We start from the raw sequence: 23490 nt of genomic DNA on the forward strand, positions 1-23490 counted from the left end.
CCAAGTGCAGGACTCTTTACCAGGTTGTAGGTTGTATTCCTGTTCCTGCACATCTGGTTTTAGTAATTCAGTGTTTACTACACATGGGAATTCTATGGCCGCGTCCAGAATCCTTTTTACGAGACGCTGTTCAGGGTCAGAGGTTGAAAAAAGAGAAAATCTCAGAGGGTGGCCGGGGGATTTTATTTCATAGTATTTTCCAAAGTTTCTACTGGAAAAGAATAAGTTTAATACTCATGATTAGAGTGGTTTTCTAGCCTCCCTATGTAGCTGGGATGACCCCCCCCCCCCCCCGTGAACATAGTTATGCAGGTAAATATCAACCTTTTGCTCTTTATACATGCATTCAATCTTTTTCTTTTCAAACAACAGTTACATTTGTATAAACTATGAAGAAGAAGAGGACACTTTATTTTTGTGCAATTTTTCTTCTTAATTTAACATTTTTTCACTGCTATTTTGTTTCAACTTTGCTACCATAACTAAAAAAAAAGATTTAACTTTCAGTGAGTAGATGTTCTAGTAGAGATGAAATTCAACATTTTAAATTAAGTTAATACAAATTATATTACACATAGTATCTTAATGTATTGCTTATTTAACAGTTAAAAAAAGATCATACTTACATCTTACATCTTATTATCTGTTTTGTTGCTTTAATTTTTGTATTTGCATCAAACTCTTTCCCAAATCTGCAGGAGGTAGAATTTAACACAGACATTGGTCTTATGTGGTTGAAAAACAAATCTGACCCAAAAATTTAACAAATTAAATATATATTTTTTAAAAACTAAAAAAAAACCTATGACAACAACATACAAACATTCACTTAACCAAGTGATATTTCTCATGGGCTAACAATCAAGCAATGTTTTTTTTCTATTAAAAATGCAGAATGAAAATAAAAGAAAAATGTGGAACAATTCACTTCCTCTACAAAACGGTGACCTTTTAAAAAGTAAAAATGCTTGTGTTGACAGCTGAGATGATGCTTTATGAGTTCACTCAGAGTCATCACAGCTGTGGTCTGAGTCCTTGGCAGCACTGCATGTGGGAAATTCAAAGTTCACTTATGGAACTCTCTATTTATAACCAATAATTTATTGGCATGTTGAAATAATTTCTCTACTGGGACTTGATATTTTAAGAGCTGCTGCATGATGGAAAACGTCAATTTTGATCAGCTTGTGATATTAATATGGTGACTTTGATGAAACATTTGGTGTCCATGGAATTTACAACTGAATATAAAGCTTATGTTTATGTATTTTTTTTACTCAAAAAAACTTGTAAAAGATTGATGTGGAAAAGAAAAGTGTCTGAGAGATTTACTAGATGAGTATCTTCCAGATTAACAGGTGGTAGATCACTGAATAATTTGAGTTGATGCATGACACAGTGGAGGCTGCTGTGCATGTGAGTGTGTGCTTGTGTGTGAACATATCTTTTCATTTTTATTGCATCTATTCCCCCAGGCCTTTGCTTAATATTTTCAAGGTGAAAACATTGTTTTCCCACCATGATTAAAAAAACAGTTATTGTTAAAGTGCCAGATTATTTATAATTAAGTTGTGTTTATTCATGTTAATGGTAATGAACTTCTGTTGATGGTGATGAATCAAACCATTTTTTTTTTTAAGTAACATGTGCTTGACGTCCAAAAATGTTGGACTAGGTTTCTGAATAATAATAATAGAAGATAGAAAAATGATATATATATATATATATATATATATATATATATATATATATATATATATATATATATTATATATGAAAATACAAAAGTTAAAATGTGTCTATTTTCATTTAAATCCTGGTTTCATACATTTAAAAAACTCACAGATGAAGGAAATAAATAATAAATCCTTTTTTTTTCTGATTCACCATGCTAAACTAAACTATCTTAGCTGGGAAACACACCTAATGGCAACATGCACATTACACCTCATGCTATTATCTTTAGCTCGAGACACTGTTTTAAACAGCTGAGAACAAATATGAAAAAATTAAAAACTAAAATGAACAGCCATGTGAATTAATTAGTGTTGAATGAGCTTAAGTTTAACCTTTACAACCATACAAGTTGTACATTTTATCAGCTAGTAAAAAAAAAAGTAAACTGCAGCTTTGGTTCAGCTTCCTCAAACTGTTTCAATAAATAAGCTTTCAATTCAATTGAAAAATGTAAAACAAACATTAACATTCAAACATAGTGCTGATTTTTATCAAGCAACAAGGAATAATGAAAGGATGTGAGAAGGTTCACAAAGGTGCCACACAGTGATAACAGCGAAGAACACTCCTTCAAAAGTGTTTTTGAAACATGTGAGGTCCACATTAACTTCTAACCGAGCGAGTAACATCCAAATAGTTTAGTTAGATAAATCTATGAGCTTCAGAAAACTGCTGCAGTCACACTGGCGGAGCACGAGTGAAAGAATGTTCAGTGTTTATAGTGAGGCTGGAATTAATTATCACCCCATGAAATGTTCCCTCAACGTGATCGTGGTCCAGAACCAGACAAGATGCAGAACCTTCCAATTGGAAACTTCTCAAGGTTGAGTCACATGGTTCAATAAGTGATCTTCCTCTGGACACCAAACCGTTTGAATATATGAACACAATTGGCATTATTCTGGATTAAAAATCCACGATTATTATTATGAATATCATTACATTCATGGCTGAATGGATTTAATGAAGCATCTTAAATATTTGAAAAAGCTTGGATTCCTCTCCCATGTCGTGCCACTAGTCACTGCTTCTGAAACCTTGAATCGGTTGAGATTATTAGTATTAATTAATTAGGATTAATAGTATTGCCTTTTTGCAGTAGTACAGCAGAAGCACAAAAGTGTTTTATTTTAACACAGAATACCTTCTGGTTATAACTTGTAATAAAGTACAACTATTAACAGTTTGAGCAGCCAGTACCACCTCATCGAGGTTCAGGCTCGTCTGTGTTTTATTCTACAAATCTAAGTTCTACACTGTTTTCATACCAAGAGAAGTTCTACTGACATAAATTAATTTTTTGTTTCCACGGGTCCTGACTCATCCAGAACATGATACGTCGGTGAAATGAAGAAAAAAATGTGTTTGCAATATGAGGATTTCAACCATGAGCCACGAGGAAGTTCCGAGATTTACAAGTAATTGGTTTTGGCGGCGCTGGTTTGGTTTCTCTGAACAACAGAACAACAAAGACGCTGCAGGGAGAGAAAACATATTCATAAGGCTGAAGAGAACATTAGTCACAAACGGATCTTTGCCGAAACAGAACATCAAAATGCTATGTTTGTTGGGAAAGTTCAGCACATGAAAATAAAGTCAATCAGACGACGTACGCAGAAGAGACTGATTAATACGTCAATGTCAAAAGATGATGAGATTCTCATGAGCCGTCCAGCTGGAGAACAATCTTGACTCGGGGTCATATTTGGGTGAGTATGTTCAGATGGTCCCACAGTTCCTCAGAATAAATCCACTAACCTCATGTTTACTGTCAACTGTCAAAACTGACTTACTTACAATATTTGAGTTTACAATGTCTGTGATGTGACCTCCACAGTGACGTAAACAATAAATCTGCGGTTATGCCAGAGGGATGTGTGTTCTTAATATTAGACAATAAGCCAGTGTTGAGGTTGAACTAACAAGCTACTCCAGTGAGCGACGATAAATACGTTAGCAAGTGTTGTAGTCATTCTGTTGTTGGAAAGGTTGGCACCGAGAGGGCACCAAGGCTCAAGGCTGTGTGGTTGACAAATCACAGTATTGCGTTAGCTACCGGCATAAACACCTGAGTGATGACAGCTTTGTGGTGAAGTGAAACAAAAAGCCAATACTCACTCAGGAAGTGTGAACCCATTAAAGGTTTTTTGGACTCTCGGAGAGAGTTTATTGGAGTTTCCTGCGGAGTATAAAGAGGTAGACATGTGAAGGGTTTTTTGTGAAGTGTGATTAAGTGCAATTAATAAGAATTTACAACAAACTAGATGGTGAGTCATTTCTGTTCACTCAACTCAACTGAACTTTATTTGTAAAGCACTTAAAAACAACAGCAGTTTAATGTCAAGACATTACAATGGAATAAAAAAATGCTGTGCTGTCGTCCTACCTCACCAGGGAAGCATCAGGACCTCCCTGATCTTACCAAAGTGAGGATGATTCAGGGTTTTTGCAGCTGCCTCTGAGAAAGTTGGAAAGAGTTTGAACCATACAGGCCAATTGTTCAGACACAGCATCTCATTCAATGCGTTTTCATGACTTTTGTACATTATGGATTCTCACTGAAGGCATCAGAACCATGAGTGAACACATGTACTTAACAAACACATTTGAAAGAAAGAAAATAGAAAATATGTAATTCTAGTTTCTTCAATCTAGCCATCATTTGCTCTTATTACTGCTTTGAACACTCTTGGAAATTTACACAAAAGACTATGACAAATTTAGGTAAGTAATGTTTTCAATTAGCAGGAACATGAAAGCGTAACAGGCCGCACATAATGATTTTTAAAGAATATATATATATTTTTTTGTTCAGTTTAGGACTATGAAGAGTACGCCCCAAGTTAACAGCAGCTCAGAGAGAGAAGACACATCGCTAGAACAACTGTTAAAAGGAGACTGAACGAATCAGGCCTTCATGCTCAAATAACTTTTAGAAAACCACTCTTCAGGTGAGGAAACAAGCAGGAGAGATCTGGCCCAGAAACACAAGGAATGGAAATTCGATCAGTGTAAATCTGTGCTTCAGTATGTGGAGTCCAAATTTGAGGTATTTGGTTCCAACCACTGTGTTTTTGTGTGATGCGGCCAAGCAGTGTTTAGCATCTTAGGGAACACTTTTAAGACTGTTGGAAAAACCATTTCAGTTTACTACCTACCTAAGATATTCCAAAAGTCTACAAATGACAAGTACATCATTCCACATGTGTTCATTTATTGATACCTTTAGTTAGAATCTACCATGTAAATAGTCATGAAAATAAACTTGGGGGAGTCTATCACTTTATCATCCATCCATTTTCCACCAGTTATGTGAGGTCGTGTTATGGGGTCACATTTTCCTTTCCCCAAAAAAACCTATTCTGGAAGAGCACTGAGGCATTCCCAGGGCAAGTCTCTTCAACGTGTCCTGGGCCTGCCCTGAGGTCTCTTCCCAGTTGGATACACCCGGATCCTCTCCCGGGACTCCTCAGCCGAGCTGGCTCGAGCAACATCAAAGAGATTGAAATGTGCAGAGAGCCACTATGTTTGATTGACTGTTTAACAGAAGATAACACAAAAAGATAACATGACCTGATCTTGCAAAAAATGCTGGCTGGGTGGATGATAAAGTTGTAGACACCCCAGTTCAGCGTACTAGTTTACAAACCGAAGATGAAGCCTAACTTTTATTAAGTGTGTATTATTAGATATATATTCCTTGGTTGTTTATATTCCACAATGTTTTCACATGTCTGCTGATCGCTACACAAGTGGAAACACATCATTGTAAGTAAGTAAGTAAGTAAGAAATGGTTATTTTTAAAAGCGCCTTTCTAGACCAGGGTCACATTGTGTACTCATAAGCAACCAATTTCTCATGACAATGACATTCACATCAAATACACAGGTATTATTTATTCATATTGTTAATATTCTCCCCTAAATTTAGCTTATCCTTTCTCAAACGGGGGATTGAGGTGATGCAAGAGTCACTACCACTGATAACATGAGTAAAATAAAACAATTTAAAAACAACATAAAAAATGGTCAACATAACAAATTGAACCTGAGAAACATGTGTAAAGTTCAATTATTTGAATCATTTTACCAAAAATTGACTTATTTGATCTTTAATTGTGTAAAGAAATTATGTTCCTAGATCACATAGATTCATCATAAGCAAAGGTCTTAATTTCTTCCTTTCCTTTTTTCAGTGGAAACAGTTTGAACCGAATTTGACTCTCAAACATGAATTTAAATATAGAAAGAATTGATGGATTGTGATCTCTCAGGAGAAATGTAAGCTCCTTCCTCACAATCATACCGTTTTGTCCTATCATGTTTCACAGGAACTATTCTCTGAAGACTTTTTGTAGCTTGATGTGAAGGTCAAATAATTCCAAATGGCAGCTGCATTATGTCCTTTCAAAATCTAAAGTGGAAAATAAGTGATTCATGTTGAGAAACGTCTTTGTGGGAATGACTGTTCTTTCTGTGAGACAACTGGAAGGTAGCCAGAAACCAGTGATGCTACTCGTGACGACAATGGGTACGTAGTTATTGCGACAACGTGATGCATGGAGCCCACAAATACACCAGCACACTTATGGATAGTTGTAGCCATAAGTAAGTGATGTGAGAAAGTCGACGTGTGGATGAACATTTGTTGCTGTATTCTTCAACTAACAATGGCTCGCCCTGATAGCTTGCCCCTGCCACGGTGAGCTCACCAGCCTCCTGCTGTGTTATCAGCCAATGGCCCTGGTTACAGGGAAAGTTTTGAGTCTGGTTTATTTCTGTGTCTGCGTGAACGCCAGTGGCGTTGCACAAGACTACCATTTGTGGTAACCAAGCTCAGCGCCAAACCAAATCCTTTTGTCAGCCCACCGTGCCAAACCAAACTACATTCATTACACTTCAAGTTCATGCTCTCATTGTGTCTCGCAGTGAAAGGGTGAATCAGAGTCTGAGATGTCCAAAACAACACTCAGAATGTTGTCACAAGGGCGCGTCCGGGAAAGTCTTGTGTCATAAGGTGGCATAGCATCAAAATCGGAATTGCGCAGAATGACTCACACCCGTCACGACATGAACCGTCATAATTTTAGATGCAGCTGAAGCTATTGCAAGTATTGCACCGTGGCCCAATTTTAGAACATGTTGGTCTGTAAAAAATCAATGTGTTTAGATCATCATGTTCTTATTTTTGAGATGTCTTAATCAGGTGTGACTGTGAACTTGTCATCGTGAGATTGGTCAGTGAATTGGGGTTGATGGATATAAATTGATTAATCTTCAGTGTGTGTTGGTCTGTTTGTGTCAATATTTTTACTGCTACATGTGCTTCTTCTGTCTTTATTACATATTCAGTAGTGTGACCATGAGTATCAAACAGTCATATCTGGCGATCCTGGTATTTCCTAGAAGCTATTTAATCAGAATACCTTTCCGTGATGAATTGACGATCTAATCCAAGCCTCTTCTGGATGATTTAGATTCTCATTTTCTTTCTCAAGGTCCAGCAATCCTGCAGAGGAAGAGATTGTGAGGTCTCTTCATTCTTCTCAAGGTCTTACAGGTGTTTTTCACTAAAAGGGTCTTGAGGCTGGTGTTCTCTTTTAACACATAACACATATCTTTAAGGGATAGTTCAGTTCAAATTTCACTCAAGAGTAAGTCCTTTCTAAATTTTGAGACCGCTGCTAAATTGTCTTCGTTTTTATCTTCATCCATGTGCAAGATTTAGGCTTCTGGCCTGGGATCGTCCGCTAAGAAAAAAGATTAAAAGATAGAGACTTATTAAAGTTTTTTTGGAACAATTTCTCATGTCTAGGCTTCAATACAAGAGGAACAAAGTACTAGTATGGAAGTATTTGGGTGTTTTTGGACAAAGATGAAGACGACAACAACTGAGCACTGGACATGAAAATGAACATACATTTTTGTCTATAACTCAAAAAAGGAACGGATTACCCGGAAAATAAATAAAAACTGAATTATCACTTTAACCTTTAGAAAAGAAAGCAACATCTAAAAATGAAAAGAAACCGTTACTTTGGGAAACCACACCACAAATTAGAGATATTACACAACATGATTATCGTAGCATGTTAAAGAACAATTCCACTGACGCCGCTAGGTTATTGAGGTCATGGAAAGTTCAAAATAGTTCTGCATGACTGCCAACAACACCCTCAAGAGGCAGAGTGTACTTACAGCAAATGTAATTTTGTTCCGCTCCTGGCCAGTTCCCATCTATCTGCCAACAGCGCTAGAGTTCCAGGTGGAATTAAGATACTGTAGAAGTGGTCCACGTCTCAGAAGGCTCCAGGTTAATTGTTCTTTGAAACAATGGGTGTGAAGTATCTCCGTGTGCAGGTGCTCATCTGTGAGAACGAACCCATGTTTTCTCAAAAACACAACTTTGTTTGGAGATGGTGCCAGCAGACGGCTGTTTTGTATCTTTATATTGCAGATTGTGTTTCAAGCAGCATGTTTAATCGACTGATTACTCTGCTGCCTTTTGACACCGAACACAATGACCGGAAATGAAGGTCGACATGTGGCACTAAATCCACTGTCTGAACCGACCCTCCTGTTTTCTGAGCAGTAAACCGACACTGACAATAAAAGAGTGTGTGTGTGTGTCTCTGTGTGCTTTCCTGTTGTCGACTCTGCAAAAAAAAAAGACAACATTTTCCCTCACATTCTTTTGCAGAAGCACGACTGACCACTGAGCAGATCTGTATTGTGTTCAATTTCTAGGATTCCAGCAATTACTTGAGGCATGAAGAGAGCAGCTGCAGGTTTGGGAGAAACAGAAGACAGAAGAGGTTTGTCTGAACTTCTCCTTGTTGGAAGCCACTAAAGCATTTTTGCTTATATAAAGAGTGTTATGATGAAATATCCATCTTAACAAATTGTTTCACTAAACTAAACAGCCCGATAGAGAGACAAAAGTTGACCTTTTCAGTATTAAAGTTTTCCATTATTGGTCATTTTGTCACTTGGAGGGCTTAGTCCTTTTCTCTCCAGAGGATAGTTATCAGAGGAACCCTGGACAAACTCTGGGAAGTTTTGATCTTATTGGCTTTAAAAGCTATAACATTGGAGTCCGGCTGCCTTTTCACATTTGGCGACCAACGGTAGGACTTTGTAAAGGTGGAGTCACCTGCTAAAATATCACTTTTCCTTTTCCACTGTATCCACCAATTATTACAAGTCTTAAACCCTCTTAAAACACCTTTTCAAAAATGACATATTGTTTAGAATGCTGATTGAAATCCAATTCATGTGAGCATGCATTAAATACAGGAAACAGGAAGCACAAAACCAGCGTTTTACAAACTTAGAATGTTACGATATGCATTTTTCAAGAGTTCATAAATGTATTTTAGGAGATGTAATGTATTTCAAAGTGTAAATCTTCCAAGTGTTTAAGTATTAATATCAAAAATTAAAAATTGGTTTCAAAGTTTTAAATGAAAGTTAAAGTTGAAATTTTGTTCACATTGTGTACAATTTTTCAGAACTTATACATTTATTTCAAAATCTATGCATTTTCTTTAAGATTTTGTGAATATGTCGAGGATTTATTTGAAAATGTGTACATTTGTTTCAGAGTTTGTTCATTTATTTATAGAGTTTATACATCTATAAATGTGTTTAAGAGTCTGAGTCCCAATTACTGGAGTTTACACATGGCTATGGAATGCACCAAGAGTTGCCACATTGACATCAGGTATCAGATATCTGTATTCCCAGGTGTAAGTTAATGATCCTTAAAGTTTATCATAAAAGTTCATTTAACTTCTATATAAGAATTTAACGTTCTGCTGTGCAAATTGTGACAACACATGATGTTATTATGTTCCCTCAATTGTTAGTATGCCGTGTATCAGAAAGACATCAAAAACCATGTGTGAAAAGGACCAGAAACCCACTTATATGGGCCGAGTAAAGACCCTCATAATAATTTCTTGTTAACCAAAGCAGCTTCTTCGTTCTCCATTTCACAAATCTTGCTTCCACTCAACCTTGGCTGACCTCTAAGGAACTTGTGGTGAGGGTTTTGTGTTTCACCATCTGAGCCGCTGAGATAAATATTCAAGGAGTAAATCATGTCCACCAGTCTTGGTAAGTGAAGCTGGACCACTGGCTCGAGTTCATGATTCCACAGGTCGCACCACCTTCTCACATTGTTATCAACTCTATATACAGTGCCTTGCGAAAGTAAACTTTTTTAACAAATAAAAAACTGAAAAGTGGGGCGTGCAATATTATTCGGCCCCCTTGCGCTAATACTTTGTAGCGCCACCTTTTGCTGCAATTACAGCTGCAAGTCGCTTGGGGTATGTCTCTATCAGTTTTGCACATCGAGAGACTGGAATTCTTGCCCATTCTTCCTTGCAAAACAGCTCGAGCTCAGTGAGGTTGGATGGAGAGCGTTTGTGAACAGCAGTCTTCAGCTCTTTCCACAGATTCTCGATTGGATTCAGGTCTGGACTTTGACTTGGCCATTCTAACACCTGGATACGTCTATTTGTGAACCATTCCATTGTAGATTTGGCTTTATGTTTTGGATCATTGTCCTGTTGGAAGATAAATCTCCGTCCCAGTCTCAGGTCTTTTGCAGACTCCAACAGGTTTTCTTCCAGAATGGTCCTGTATTTGGCTCCATCCATCTTCCCATCAATTTTAGCCATCTTCCCTGTCCCTGCTGAAGAAAAGCAGGCCCAAACCATGATGCTGCCACCACCATGTTTGACAGTGGGGATGGTGTGTTCAGGGTGATGAGCTGTGTTGCTTTTCGCCAAACATATCGTTTTGCATTGTGGCCAAAAAGTTCGATTTTGGTTTCATCTGACCAGAGCACCTTCTTCCACATGTTTGGTGTGTCTCCCAGGTGGCTTGTGGCAAACTTTAAACGAGACTTTTTATGGATATCTTTGAGAAATGGCTTTCTTCTTGCCACTCTTCCATAAAGGCCAGATTTGTGCAGTGCACGACTGATTGTTGTCCTATGGACAGACTCTCCCACCTCAGCTGTAGTTATCTGCAGTTCATCCAGAGTGATCATGGGCCTCTTGGCTGCATCTCTGATCAGTCTTCTCCTAGTTCGAGATGAAAGTTTGGAGGGACGGCCGGGTCTTGGTAGATTTGCAGTGGTCTGATACTCCTTCCATTTCAATATAATGCTCCTTGAGATGTTTAAAGCTTGGGAAATCTTTTTGTATCCAAATCCGGCTTTAAACTTCTCCACAACAGTATCTCGGACCTGCCTGGTGTGTTCCTTTGTCTTCATGGTTCTCTCTGCGCTTTAAACAGAACCCTGAGACTATCAAAGAGCAGGTGCATTTATACGGAGACTAGATTACACACAGGTGCATTCTATTTATCATCATCAGTCATTTAGGACAACATTGGATCATTCAAAGATCCTCACTGAACTTCTGGAGTGAGTTTGCTGCACTGAAAGTAAAGGGGCCGAATAATATTGCACGCCCCACTTTTCAGTTTTTTATTTGTTAAAAGTTTAAATTATCCAATAAATTTCGTTCCACTTCACGATTGTGTCCCACTTGTTGTTGATTCATGACAAAAAATTAAAATTTTATATCTTTATGTTTGAAGCCTGAAATGTGGCGAAATGTTGAAAGGTTCAAGGGGGCCGAATACCTTCGCAAGGCACTGTATATATCTTGATAAAGTCTTGACGGGGACTTTGAAATAGTAGTGGGATTAGAGTTCAGGTTAAGAACACACAATGTTCAAGCCAAGATCAGCTACTGGGGTCACTGCAGGGGAGGGTCTGCTACATTCCTAAATAGGTTGTCATGTTATTTCAAAGTCGAAAAAAAAAATGATATATATATTCAAATCCAGGTGGAATTTTTTTAAAATTAAATTTGTGATCCAAATAAAAGTAGTCCCTAAGTGTAAAGAATTGTGTTTAACATTAATTGCACTTTATTAAAAATGCCATGATACATTGTTATCCTGTTTTTGTTCCATTTATCTCCGATAAAATGTTTTCCTTATTTGATGTTTTTTGTTTCCCCTCTCGTCTTATCTTCCTAATGACAGAGTGAGGGGAATATGTTCAACTGATAAACCGTTAAATGAGGACATGCAGAGGATCGAGGTGACTCGGGAGGATGAGGTTAGGGTGGAGGAAAGTGTCGTGCTCTGGCACAACCTCTGACAGGAAATAATAAAATAATATTTTCGGGCTACATAAAGACCCCCAGAGTGAACACAAGCACAGAGAACAGGCAGGAAGGATTCACATGTTGCCCACTCAAGGATGTACCTTAATAAACGTCCATCACCATGTGGATAAAACCAGTTGCCCTTGGGAATAAAACACATTTTTTACTACACATGGGTCGCTCGTATAAAAGCTTCAAATCAGTAAAACAAATATTTTCTAGACATCCTGCCTGGGTTCGTGTCACCGGCTAGTTCAGATTACAAAATGTCAGAATGTGACTTTTGGACAGAGTCCGGCCGCACGTTAAAGCGGGTATTTATTTCCACTGCTCGAACAAAGAACCCCCCTCCCTGACGCCTCACTCACATCCCCTCCACCCTTATTCCACCCCACCGCACCCACTTTAATGTAAGCAGTCCAACGTGGAACACGAGTGTTCCTGCATGTGTCATTCCCCATCACAGTCTTTGATTAAGCAGATACAACTTCCGTCCTCTACGAGTCTCCGATGACATCCGCTGACTCACTCTTTGTGTCTTTGGGTGGGAATCATTTGCATGAGTTCACATTCCAGGACTCACAGAGCCAATGAAGCGCCACGTTACCGAGCTAAGCCGCTCGACGTGCAGGGGTGCCGTTTACGTAACACATCGTGTGCTTCTAAACCAGAGGAAGTGAGTGTGATGGAGTGACTTTTACTTCCTGCTCGTAATATTGTCTGTTTTTCTTTCTGAGTAAAAATGGAAGGCAGCTCCCCTCGGAGTACACACAATCCAACACTGCCTGTAAAGCCTGAAATAGTATCTGCGTGAGGAAGTGTGTCAAACCTGAGAATCCATGAGTCAAGTCTTGAGGGACAGGTTTGGTTGAATGATCTCTGGATGTGTAGTGAAGAGGATGATGATGATGATGATGATGAATCAAAACCATGGACGTTCCATTCATACATTGAATTCTGATTAGCTGAGGTTAGCAGCCGAAGCATTGAGGCCCAAACTTTCCTTTGTCCAGTGAAGAACTCCTCACTCTATATAAATACTTACCATCTTACTTACTTACTAACTCTTTCATAAGGCCTGATGCTCAAGTCACCTCACCTGGTTTACCTGATTCCCCTTCAGGACCACATGTGTATGATTTTGAATTCTTCAACACTAAGAAACAGGAACACTGTAAATTGACCCCATGATGATTATTTCCATCTATCCACTCATTTAACTATCCATCCGTTCCAATCCATCCATCTATTTAAATATCATTCCCTCTATACATCGTATCAATGCCTCCATTTAACTATTGATCCGGCCTAATCAAACGAACCATTTTAATATCCATCCATCGATTTAACTATTCACCCCTTCCAATCAACTAACCATTTAAATATAAATCCATCCATTTAACTTTCCATCCTTCCATCCATAACAATCAACTAACTATTTAAATATCCATCCATCCATCACAATCAATCCAACCATTTAAATACTTATCCGTCAATCCATCCATTTAACTCTACATCCTTCCCTCCATCCCAATCAACTAACTATTTAAATATCCACCCAGCCATTTAACTCTCCATCCATCACAATCAATCCAGCCATTTGAAAATGTCCATCACATCAAACCAACCATTTAAATATGTATCCATCAATATATTCATTTAACTATCCATTCTTCCCTCCATCCCAATAAACTAACCATTTCGATATACATCAATCCATTACAATCAATCCAACCATTTAAATGTTTATCCATCCACTTAACTATCCATCCTTCCCTCCATCACAATCAACCAACTATTTAAATATCCATCTATAAATCCACCCATTTAACTATCCATCCTTCCCTCCATCACAATCAACCAACTATTTAAATATCCATCTATAAATCCATCCACTTAACTATCCATCCTTCCCTCCATCACAATCAACCAACTATTTAAATATCCATCTATAAATCCACCCATTTAACTATCCATCCTTCCCTCCATCACAATCAACCAACTATTTAAATATCCATCTATAAATCCATCCACTTAACTATCCATCCTTCCCTCCATCACAATCAACCAACTATTTAAATATCCATCTATAAATCCATCCACTTAACTATCCATCCTTCCCTCCATCACAATCAACCAACTATTTAAATATCCATCTATAAATCCACCCATTTAACTATCCATCCTTCCCTCCATCACAATCAACCAACTATTTAAATATCCATCTATAAATCCATCCACTTAACTATCCATCCTTCCCTCCATCACAATCAACCAACTATTTAAATATCCATCTATAAATCCATCCACTTAACTATCCATCCTTCCCTCCATCACAATCAACCAACTATTTAAATATCCATCTATAAATCCATCCACTTAACTATCCATCCTTCCCTCCATCACAATCAACCAACTATTTAAATATCCATCTATAAATCCATCCACTTAACTATCCATCCTTCCCTCCATCACAATCAACCAACTATTTAAATATCCATCTATAAATCCACCCATTTAACTATCCATCCTTCCCTCCATCACAATCAACCAACTATTTAAATATCCATCTATAAATCCACCCATTTAACTATCCATCCTTCCCTCCATCACAATCAACCAACTATTTAAATATCCATCTATAAATCCACCCATTTAACTATCCAACCTTCCCTCCATCACAATCATTCTGACTATTTAAATAAGTATCCATCCCATCAATCCATCCTTTTTACTATCAGTCCATCCATCCATCCTTTCACCAATTTCACTATCCATCCATCACGATCAATCCCTCCATTAAACTATTAATCCATTCCCATCAACTCCCTATTTAAATATACATCCATCCAACTATTGATCCATCCATTCAACAATGAATCCATTTAATAATCCATCCATCCATCCAACCTTCAATCAATAATAATTTATTGTACCATCGATTGTATCCATCCATCATATCCATCGACTCCTCCATCTAACAATATCTATTGATAGCTCTATTCTTCAATCCATCCATCAAAGTTTGTTATTTTGCTGCTATGCTGGAAATAAACAATCCCATTTCACTGAACATTTCTGACATTCATTTTATAATTTCAACTGTTTAATTTTTTTATTTATAATTATAAATGATAATTGTTTCAAAACTTGATTTAAAAGTCATTACAGACCATGACATTATGATTTAATGACAACCATCATATAAGATATATCTTTTGGCAACTATTCATGTTGCATAATCAACACTTTCGAGTCAAAAATAAATCAAAGTACAGTTGTTGTATTTTTGTACCATGGTGGGAATACATGTTTGATAATCTAACCTGAGCATCCACTTAATGCAACTTATTTTTGACGTATTTTTGATTTTTGAGTAAATGTTTTGAGGGATGGAGTCTACTGACTCCTTCAAGAAACATCTTAATTCGTTTTTATTTGTTCAGGCTTTTCCTTGATTTTCTGGAACTCCTGTTGTGTTATCAGTTTTATCTTGATCTTTAAAGCATATACTTTATTGAGTATTGTTTTGATTGTTTAAGCTCTTTGTGACCCTGGTCTGGAAAAGCGCTATACAAATAAAAAATTATGTGTGTGTGTGTGTGAAAGTCGATGTGTGTGTGTGTGAATGTCGATGTGTGTGTGTGTGAATGTCGATGTTTGGATGTGTGTGTGTGCGCGTTGTTTGGTGTTGCGCAACCAGTAGCTGGCCGGGACGGAACTTCCTTCCTCGCCTGCCTAAAAAAAAAGAAAAAGAGGCTCTACTTGGACCCTTTAAAAACGTGAGGCTATGTCGGATCTTCTGTTTCTTAGCCAGGTTTTAATCCCAGAAGTTTTCCCGTCTCTGGCGCCATGAAGGGGATCCTCGTCTGCGTGCTTTTTCTCTACCAACAAGCGGAAGTGCGCGCGTCTGATCTCATGAGCTGCACTTTAAACGAGTGTTTTCAGCTCCACCAGGAGGTCTTGGACTTTCAAGGCGCGCAGAAGATCTGTCGAGATGCGTCGTCGGAGCTCGTGAGCGCGCGGAGCCCGGAGGTTCGGGATCTACTGGTGGGGGAGTTTGGGTCCTACTGGCTGGAGGCCGTGGACGCGGATACGTGCACGATCATGAATAGCCGGGCGGAGGTTTCGAATATAAGCTGTAGCGTGGAAGCCGACGGGTTCGTGTGCCGCTCCCGCCACGACGAGCCCTGTGGCCCCCTGGGGTCCCAGGCCGGAGCGCAGGTGAGGTACTACGCGTTCAACGGCGGGGAGGTGGTCCAGTCGCAACGCTTCCCCCCGGCGACCACCGCGGAGACGTTCAAAGCCGGTGGGAAATACCCCTCCTCCAAACACATCTGCGCCTTCAACACCTGGAGAGGTGCGCCGTGGAACTGCGAGGTGGCGAAGGGGGGCTGCGCGCACCTGTGCAACGGGACGTCGTGCTCGTGCCCACCTGGACAGGTGATCCATCCGAACCGCTTCTCCTGCACGGACGACCCCTGCGCCGCGTGCCAGCACCGCTGCGACCGTGGCGCGTGCGCGTGTCACCCGGGGTACGCGCTCCAGCCAGACGGGAAGGGCTGCGTGGACGTGGACGAGTGTGGGGAGCCGCGGGTCTGCGGGGGTCACGGGCAGCAGTGCGAGAACACCCAGGGGGGGTACGCGTGCACGTGCGGGGATGACTTCGAGGAGTACGGCGACGCGTGCTTGGATAGTTCCATCTGTATAAAGTGTGAGCACGGGTGCGACAGAGTCGACGGCGTGTTCGCGTGCGTGTGTGACAAGGGCTTCGTGGTGTCGCGGAAGGACCCCCACAGGTGCGAGATGCACTGCGACGAGAGGGACTGTCCGGCCAGGTGTACCAAGAACCCAGATGTGCCCGAGGAGGACTGGCAGTGCGAGTGTCCAGATGGATACATCCGGCACTACAACAACTCCAGGCACGTGTGCACCGACATCGACGAGTGCGTCTCGGACATGTTCTGCGACGACCTGTGCGAGAACCTGTTCGGGGGCTTCAGGTGTTGGTCATGCGAGGAGGGCTACGAGCTGCGAGACGGCACCAGGTGTGTGCGCGTCACGGAGGAGGGCTCGGGGTCAGAGCCGCAGCTGCAGGCGCCCACCGCCCAGACCGCTGTGGTGCCGTCCTACGTGAAGACGGGCAGTATTCTGGGCCTCACCGTGTTCTCGGTTCTGTGTGTGGTCCTGGTCTTCTTCCTGGTGAGGTGGATGTCGAAGCGCTGTGACAAGCTGGAGCTCGCGCCTATAAAGAGGACAGAGGTTGATATCGATTACCTGCAGCAGGTGACCACAGACACTTACAAGATGTTGCCCGTGGATTGAGACATTATGACTGTCAATGTAAAGTTAATCTTTTTTATTGTTTTTGTCAGGGCCGGACCTTCTATTAGGTAAATGACTCAAACAAATGCCACCTATAATTAAAATCTACCATAGACTACTTATAAGCTTCAACATGTGGCATCTAGCGCTCATTTTGTCAAAATAAATTAAAGAAAATTATTGTCTGATATTTATTATATATAATTGATTGAACAATTACATTTTTATACTTATCATTTACTGTGTGTGATAGAAAAAAAATACAAAATATTGAAACTGCAGTGACAGTAAATAAAAATGGTAAATTCAGATCTGATTTTTAATATACAAAAAACTTTTTTTTTCTTATAACTATATTATAAGTAAAATGTTATTTCACAATATTAATGGCAAATAGTCAATGCATTACGAAGTCACTGAATTTAGTCATATTCACTGTTTTATATGATTGTCATCATTTATTTGTGACTCGTTATGACTCGGGTGTGAGGACGTGTTGGATATGAATGTAAAACTAATGCCACCTATAATTAAAATCTACCATAGACTATTTATAAGCTTCAACATGTGGACCAATAAATCTAGCGCTCATTTTGTCAAAATTATTTTTTTAAAAATGATTGTCTGATATTTATTATATATAATTGATTGAACAATTTAATTTTTATACTTTTCATTTACTGTGTCTAATAGAAAAAAATACAAAATATTGAAACTGCCGCGACAGTAAATAAAAATGGTAAATCCAGATCTGATTTTTTAATATAAATCAGCCCAATGTTAGATTTGAAAATAAATACAAATTTAGGTTATCGAAATTAACATTAAAAGCAGAAATCGCAAAAACGTTTTTTTTCTTATAACTATATTATTAGTAAAAAATGTTATTTCACAATATTAACCTTTTCACCCTTTCCGTTTAAAAAACATTAATATTTGTGGCAAATAGTCAATGCATTACGAAGTCACTGAATTGAGTCATATTCACTGTTTTATAGTCGATTGTCGTCATTTATTTGTGACTCGTTATGACTTGAGTGTGAGGACGTGTTGGATATGAATGTAAAACTGCTGCTTGGTCTGTGACCACCACTGTACTTTTTCACGGTGACAACTATCACTTGGCGTTTAAATATATTCTGGATTAAAGTCATCTTTAAATGATGCTGTCATTTATATCACGATTTTTCTTTTGCTTTTTGCGAGCTCAAGTACTTCTGTGTATACTAAACACACACACGCTATATATATACATATATATGTATATATATATGTATATATATATATATATATACACAATTGATAAAGTAGACCATGTATTAATGTTTTAATTAAAACTGGGCCTTGATGTGTTGGCAACAAGTCATATGAGTCAAATAAAAAAAAAAGGTAATAATAGATTTCTGTAACACTGTGCATATTTTGTATTAGTTATACATTTAATATGCTTCATAATTAACTATTTAAAAGAAAAACAAGACTACTTAAATACAATTACGCAACAAGGTCAACATAAAACTTTTTGGAGCAGCCTCAGAGCATGTTGTTTAGTTTAACTATTTAAATTATGCAAGTGAATGTATATGTCATAACAAGCACTAACTTTTTGCAATTATGTGTCACATTATGTAGAAAAAAAACAACTGACAATAAAAAAAGAATGTTATTTAAATAAAAGTTGTGGGATATTTTTTTTTCTTCTTTTGAGCATATAGGCTTCAACAATGTGCTCTAGTATTTTTACTCAAACAATTAAAAATAATTTATTAAAACGTATAAATAGTTTCTCAGTGAACACACAAGATTACATTTGGGAGGCCAATCGAATTTAAATATAAAAAATTGGAGAAAGGTTCATATATCACAACCAGTTAAATATAAGGTGTAATCTGGAAATATGTAATATAAAAAAAGCTGAATTAGAAAACTAACAGATAATAATCAGGTTTAGCAGAAAAAGTACAATTTAGAAAATATAATATAATTTTTATAATTAATATGTTTTACTAAATATGTTTGATGATAATTCAATGTGGGACTTGAAATGGAGAATGGGTCCATGTTTATCTCAATTCTTTTTTTCATTTTATTTTGAGGGCTTGTCAAAAACTGGTAAAAACAAAAATATATTTAAAAAAAAAGTTTTTCATAATTCAGCTGTTTATTTTAACGGTTTTGATGTTGTTTGGAGATAATTGGAAACAGAGGATATAATTGATGTCATAGTATCTGCATGTATCCTGTTGCACATACACACTACTGTCCATCATGGATGATGACTATAAGATTGATCTATGCTTTTTGTATTTTAACTTTGTTTGCTTTTTGCACTTGTTCTTTTCATTTGCACGTAGTGGTACTACTAGTAGTAGTAGAATTAGTTGTATTAGAAGTAGTGGTAGTTATAGTAGTGGTAGTAATAGTAGTAGTAGTAGAACTACAAGTAGTAGTATGAGTGTGTAGTAGAACTAATAGTATTAGACATAGTAGTATTAGTATTAGTGGGAGTAGTATTAGAAGGAGAAATAGTTGTATATCTGAAAGTTAGAAGTACAATAATAGTAGAAATAGTAGCATATAGTGGTAATATTAGAAAGAGAAATGGTAGTATTATTGATAGTAGTAGTAGAAGAAGGATAAATAGTTGTATTAACGATAGTTAAAAGTACAAGCAATAATAGTAGAAATATTAGTGTAAAGTAGTAATAGAAGAATAAGAAATAGCAGTATTAGGTAGTTGTAGAAGTAATAGTAGTGTAAGTAGGAGTACTAGTACAAGTGCAAGTACTTTGCCCGTTGTTCTTTTCATTTGTACGTTGTTCTATCTATCGTCTGCTGTGATCTGGACATAAAGTTTTCAGCCTCAAATGTAGTCCATTCAGTTTCAGTCTTGGCAACTAGATATTTATCCGTCTAGAATATAACTGCGAAGAAGCGTCTATGTTTAGACTGTGGGCTGCACAGAAAGGGGTGGACGGGTCCATGAACCCCCGCCCCCCTTAAGCAGGACCGGCGTGTGAGCGGCGATTTAGGGATGTGGTCTCGCAGGAGAGACAGTTTTTCTGGAGGGTCATCTCTCGACTTCCTTCCTCAGCCGGAGCGCAAACATGGTGTCGAGGGGATATAAACGCGAGCCACAGACGCAGTGAGACAACACCAGAAGGAACATGAAGGACTTCAGGGCTCTCGTGGTCCTGGCTGCTCTCGTGCACGCGCTTCAGTCCGGGGGCGCCGAGGCTCTGGAGAAGATCTACGTGGTGCTGGAAGGAGACACGCATTTCTCAGGAGCCCAAAAAGTCTGCAGTGCTCTCAATGGTCAGTTGGCGACTGTTGGATTTAGTCTGAAGGACTTGGGTCTGGACTTTGCTTGGATCGGTTTGCATCGACCCACCGGGTGTCCGGACCCCGCCGCGCCTCTGCACGGGTACGAGTGGCTCAGCGGGGACGCCCCAGGTGAGTTCCAGAACTGGGGGTCCGGCTTCAACGACAGCTGCTCGTCCCCGCGCTGTGTGGTGATGGACTCGCACATGAAGTGGGTTCAACGGAGCTGCGACGCCCCCGCGCCTGGGTCCGTGTGCGAGTACCCCCCGCAGACCACCTGTGAGCTCCTCGACGCGGCGAGCTACACCCTCTTGTACGACCACACGGTGGCGGTCTTCAGCAGCGGGGTCCCCTCCGGCTTCATCGCCACCAAACACCCAAGCGCGACAGAGTTCGTGTGTTTCCACCAAGTGTGGGTTCAAGCCCCCTGGAACTGCGAGACCCTCAAGGGGGGTTGCGAGCACGAATGCGCCGTGCACCCCAACACCTCCACCTCCTTTTGCTACTGCCCAGCAGGGGGCTCCATCGACCCCGCGAACAACATCTCCTGCGTCAAGGACGAGAGCGACCCCTGCCTGACCCTGGGGTGCGCCCACGGGTGCTACGAGCACGAGGACGCGCACCTGTGCCTGTGCGACCAGGGGTTCAGGCTGGCCCCGGACGGGAGGTCCTGCGTGGACTTCGACGACTGCCTGGACCCGCGCCAGTGTCCGGAGGAGAACACCGTGTGCGTCAACGTCCCCGGAGGATTCGAGTGCCCCTGCAGGGATGGATACCATCGGGTCTCTGGTGGGATCTGCGTGGACGTGGACGAGTGCGCCTCAGCCCCCTGTGAGCACATGTGCACCAACACGGCGGGGGGCTTCTCGTGCTCTTGTTACGAGGGGTACCGAGGGGATCCGGAGTCTCCTGCCAAGTGCAAACTCTACTGTGGTCTGGAGGAGTGCCCGGCAGAGTGCGACCCCAACGACAAGTACCAGTGCTACTGTCCGGACGGGTACATTCTTGAGGAGAGGGTGGACCAGATGGTGTGTTTCGACATGGACGAGTGTGGATCCTTCTACTGCGACCAGAGCTGCACCAACACCTACGGGAGCTTCAAGTGCGTCTGCGTCTACGGATGGACCCTCGTGGACGAGGTCATGTGTGTCAAGAACGGGGATTATGACACAGACACCGGGTCTGGGATGAACCCCACCAGTGCTGCGGTCACGACACCTTCGTACGGGTCGGATTCGAGCCCAACAGCGCCACCCTCCGGGGTGTCAGTGGGGGCGTTTGTTGGGATCTTACTCTGCACCCTTCTCGTCACGAGTCTCCTAGTGTGTGTTCTCCACCACGTGCTCAACAACCGGGTGTGCACGAGCAGAGGGAGTATGAAGGCTTCAGAACCAGAAGCACACAGTTTATGAGCAGAACAAGTCCAAGTCCAAAGACACTTCAGTCCTGGACTGGATGAGGCAGCAAACTGGGGGAGTCAACCAGGGAAGGATTTCAGCATCACTTTCAAATGAGCTAACATTCCCGACACAAGTGTCCACTGAAGTAATGTTCTGGGACATTATAATGGACTGTCAACAGGTCCTCATCACCAAGTCTTTTTTTCTTAAGGTCTTAAACTGCATTCCAGCTGCAGCGTGCCATGGAACAGAGAGACATTGTTCAGTTTACAGACCATAAACTTCCTGAATGTTCACTGGCAAAATGCATGAAGAGCAGATTTGATTTTAGTTGTAATATTATGACAGAGACAAGTGAATGTATACGTCACACTTGAGATCAAGAACTGTGAACTTCACGACACACAACTACATGTTGCAATAATGCGACACATTGTGTAAAAAAAAATGAAGGATTAAACGATTGTTATTTAAAAATGTTTCTACTAATGTGCTGTAGTATTTGCCTCACATTATTTTCAAATACTCTATTTATTAAACATTTGAATAGTTTCTTGTTGAATGACACTAAAGATTACATCTGAGTGCTATTGATATTTACATATCAAACATTTGAGGAGATATTTTGGGGGGTTTTCACGAGAAACTCTTAAAAAACGTGTAAACTGTGAGAATCTGAAGTAAAAACCACTAAACAATCGAGATTAGCCTTTTCTTCACTCTGCATATTGGTTTTATCTGGAGTAAAGTGGATTTTATAATGGTTTAAAATAATTCTCTGTTTAAACCGGTAACTTTTACACAACAGCAATTTATTAATTAAAATAATGAATTCAAGTTTTTGTGTGTCATGTTTTCTACATTGGTTTAGCAAAGGGATACAGTACCTCTACTTTTTATTTGTAAGTTTGGCAGCGAGAGGAAACTTGATTAGTGAAACAGCGCCCCCTGCTTTTTTATACATGTTACTGCCCTCATCACACCTAACCTCACGCAGTAATTCTAAACTTTATTATAATAAACACAAAAAGAGGATCAAGTCAGAATATAATTTGTTTGAAAGTATATATTTAATTCTGTAATCGCAAACTATGACGTGGACTTCTAGATTTAATCTGAATGATACCATTAGCCTGTTTTGTTGTTTGAAGTAAAACTACACAATAATTATAACAAGAGGTGTACGGAACTATAGTTTTTCTTTTGTTCCAATTCCCAACACACTGTATGTTTATCATGTTAGAAGCAGTAGTAGTAGTAGTAGTAGTAGTGATAGTAGAAGTCGTATTTGTGGTATTGATAGTATTAGCAGTGCTAGTAGAAGTATAAGTAGTAGACAGTAGTAGAAGTAGTAGTAGAATTAGAAGTATTAGCTTTAGTGATAGTAGAAGTAGCAGTATTGGTGGTAGTTGTAGTTATAATAGTAGCAGTAGTATTGGAAGTAGAAGTAGAATTATAGTAAAAGTTATAGAAGCATAATTAGTAGTAGTATTGGTCGTTTTAGTGTTTTGTGT

At 39.6% G+C, this 23490-nt stretch overlaps 2 protein-coding genes across 2 annotated transcripts; both read left to right on the plus strand.

Moving 5' to 3' along the window:
* The first annotated feature begins 15633 nt into the window (after window positions 1-15633).
* On the plus strand, window positions 15634-18932 carry LOC148067473 (thrombomodulin-like). Its single transcript, XM_087806352.1, has one exon. It carries the CDS (start codon window positions 15783-15785, stop codon window positions 17253-17255), a length of 1473 nt encoding a protein of 490 aa, XP_087662478.1. The 5' UTR covers window positions 15634-15782; the 3' UTR covers window positions 17256-18932.
* A 1429-nt stretch (window positions 18933-20361) lies between these two features.
* Window positions 20362-22769, plus strand: LOC148067474 (thrombomodulin-like). Its single transcript, XM_087805787.1, has one exon. The coding sequence runs from the start codon at window positions 20423-20425 to the stop codon at window positions 21986-21988; it is 1566 nt and encodes a 521-aa protein (XP_087661913.1). The 5' UTR covers window positions 20362-20422; the 3' UTR covers window positions 21989-22769.
* Window positions 22770-23490: the final 721 nt, after the last annotated feature.

This window comes from Callionymus lyra, chromosome 13, assembly GCF_982586985.1.
Source record: "Callionymus lyra chromosome 13, fCalLyr1.hap1.1, whole genome shotgun sequence".
Lineage (NCBI taxonomy): Eukaryota > Metazoa > Chordata > Actinopteri > Syngnathiformes > Callionymidae > Callionymus > Callionymus lyra.

Coding starts and splice junctions, on each gene's coding strand:
- LOC148067473 (XM_087806352.1), top strand. CDS start 15,783: ATGAAGGGGATCCTCGTCTGCGTGCTTTTTCTCTACCAACAAGCGGAA.
- LOC148067474 (XM_087805787.1), top strand. CDS start 20,423: ATGAAGGACTTCAGGGCTCTCGTGGTCCTGGCTGCTCTCGTGCACGCG.